General features: G+C 36.1%; 1 protein-coding gene across 1 annotated transcript in view; it reads right to left on the bottom strand.

Moving 5' to 3' along the window:
- The window catches only part of Smp_136030 (putative anion exchange protein), a gene marked incomplete at its 5' end in the record, with an annotated part of 52299 nt that overhangs the window by 35675 nt on the left and 14864 nt on the right, over positions 1-1760 (bottom strand). The window contains one exon of the mRNA XM_018789505.1: positions 1317-1407. Coding sequence (XP_018654942.1) covers positions 1317-1407 — 91 coding nt within the window. The remainder of the gene's footprint in view (positions 1-1316; positions 1408-1760) is intronic.

The raw sequence follows: 1760 nt of genomic DNA on the forward strand, positions 1-1760 counted from the left end.
CGGGTTCGTGGATGCGCACTGCTGAGGAGTCCCATGATAGGACGAAACGGCCGTCCAGTGTTTCCAGGTTTTTCATGGTGGTCTAGCTTCAATTGACTCACGCTTTCAACTATGAAAAACGTTAATTGCTTAAATATCATACGATGACTCATCCTCCTCCCTATATATGTGTGCACTCAAATCCTATTATTAGCTTTTGCTTTGTCTTGCTGTGCCCTTATACAATTCGACTATAAATTTGCCTATGTGATTGCTCGCGCTTGCTCGCTGATATTTACTCATGTGCTTGTAGCTTTGTCGCCTGCGTTATTCGATAATAAACTGTAGCTGCAGCCTGTCCTTGCCTTCTGACCGTTAAGATTCGTATTATAACGGTTATCAAGATGAACGGTTAGCGAAGGATTGCACTACAGTATTATTGGTAGTAGAAAACACTAGGAATAGAAGATATGATTGCAGGAGTGAATATAGACTTATGATCAATAGAAGAAACTAAAAGAAGTACTATAAAATCGAATCGTTTGGTGAGATTAATTTATTCCCTAGGTAGTATTCGTCAGGAAATGATGGCACTAAGAGTACAAGTGAAAACTGAGGAAAATTGGATAGATTATGGTTTTATTAAATGTCCTATGACTAGTTTAAATTGTTACTTATATTCCTATGCGATTTCCCCCCTTTTTTTGATCGATATTGATTAATAATGGACTGTACGCAATGCCAAAACCAATTATCAAGTGGTTCTTCGTTTTCATTAGTATCCTAATCGATGTCAAATACCATCAGTGTAATAGCTTCTACTAGAAACAGTTAACCATAAAAATGGAAAAAACAGATGAAAAAGAATAACGTTTTGAAATAGACTGTTCATGATGAATAAAAAACGGGACGCATAGAGCACTCTTTCATTTTCATAAGACGACTTATTTTTATTGTACAACAGTAAAATCATTTATCAGAAACTTGGATAATTTGTTTCAGCTATTAATGAGTTTATAGGTATCAATGTCATGCTTGGACTTGATAGTTTCAAATGAATTGAGCATTGGGTAGAGAGTTAATAACAAACATATTTTTCTGTTATATCTCACTAAGTAAGAAAATTTTGTTTCTGACATTTCGTGACTTAATGTCGGAGTCAGTTAATAACTGAACTTTGACGAAGTGGCCGACATTAGGTCACGAAATGTCAGAAACAAAGTTTTCTTACTTAGTGGGATATAACAGAAAAAAGCTCATTACTTAATAAAAACATTTAAAATGGAGCTATTACAATCACAATGTTCAATTATTTCACCGGAAATGTTCTAAAACACTAAACGTACCCTCAGTTATGTCCGACCAATAATATGGAATTTTTCGCTTGAGATCTAAGTAAATCCCTTTACCGATCATTGATTGAGAACTCTATTCAAATAAAAAGAAAAATTAATTTTAAGTAGTTTAAATTGTTTTATTGATTATTTGTTAATATCAGAAGGGTTTTTGTGGATATTATATTAATTTCAATAGTTGAGATCATGAGTCAATTGAAGCTAGATCGCCATAGAAAACCTGGAAGCAGTCAACAGCCGTTTCGTCCTATTGTGGGACTCCTCAGCAGTGCGCATCTACGATCCTACCTCGCGCGATCGCTTAATCTCAATTTCTTGGATCGATTGAAGTTAGACATTAACACCGTTGGATGCCGGCTCAGCGGTCTAGAGGTTAAGCAATCGCGCGCGAGACCGATAGGTCCTGGGTTCGAATCTCGCGAGGCG

This window comes from Schistosoma mansoni, chromosome W (assembly GCF_000237925.1).
Source record: "Schistosoma mansoni strain Puerto Rico chromosome W, complete genome".
NCBI classification, from domain to species: Eukaryota; Metazoa; Platyhelminthes; class Trematoda; order Strigeidida; family Schistosomatidae; genus Schistosoma; species Schistosoma mansoni.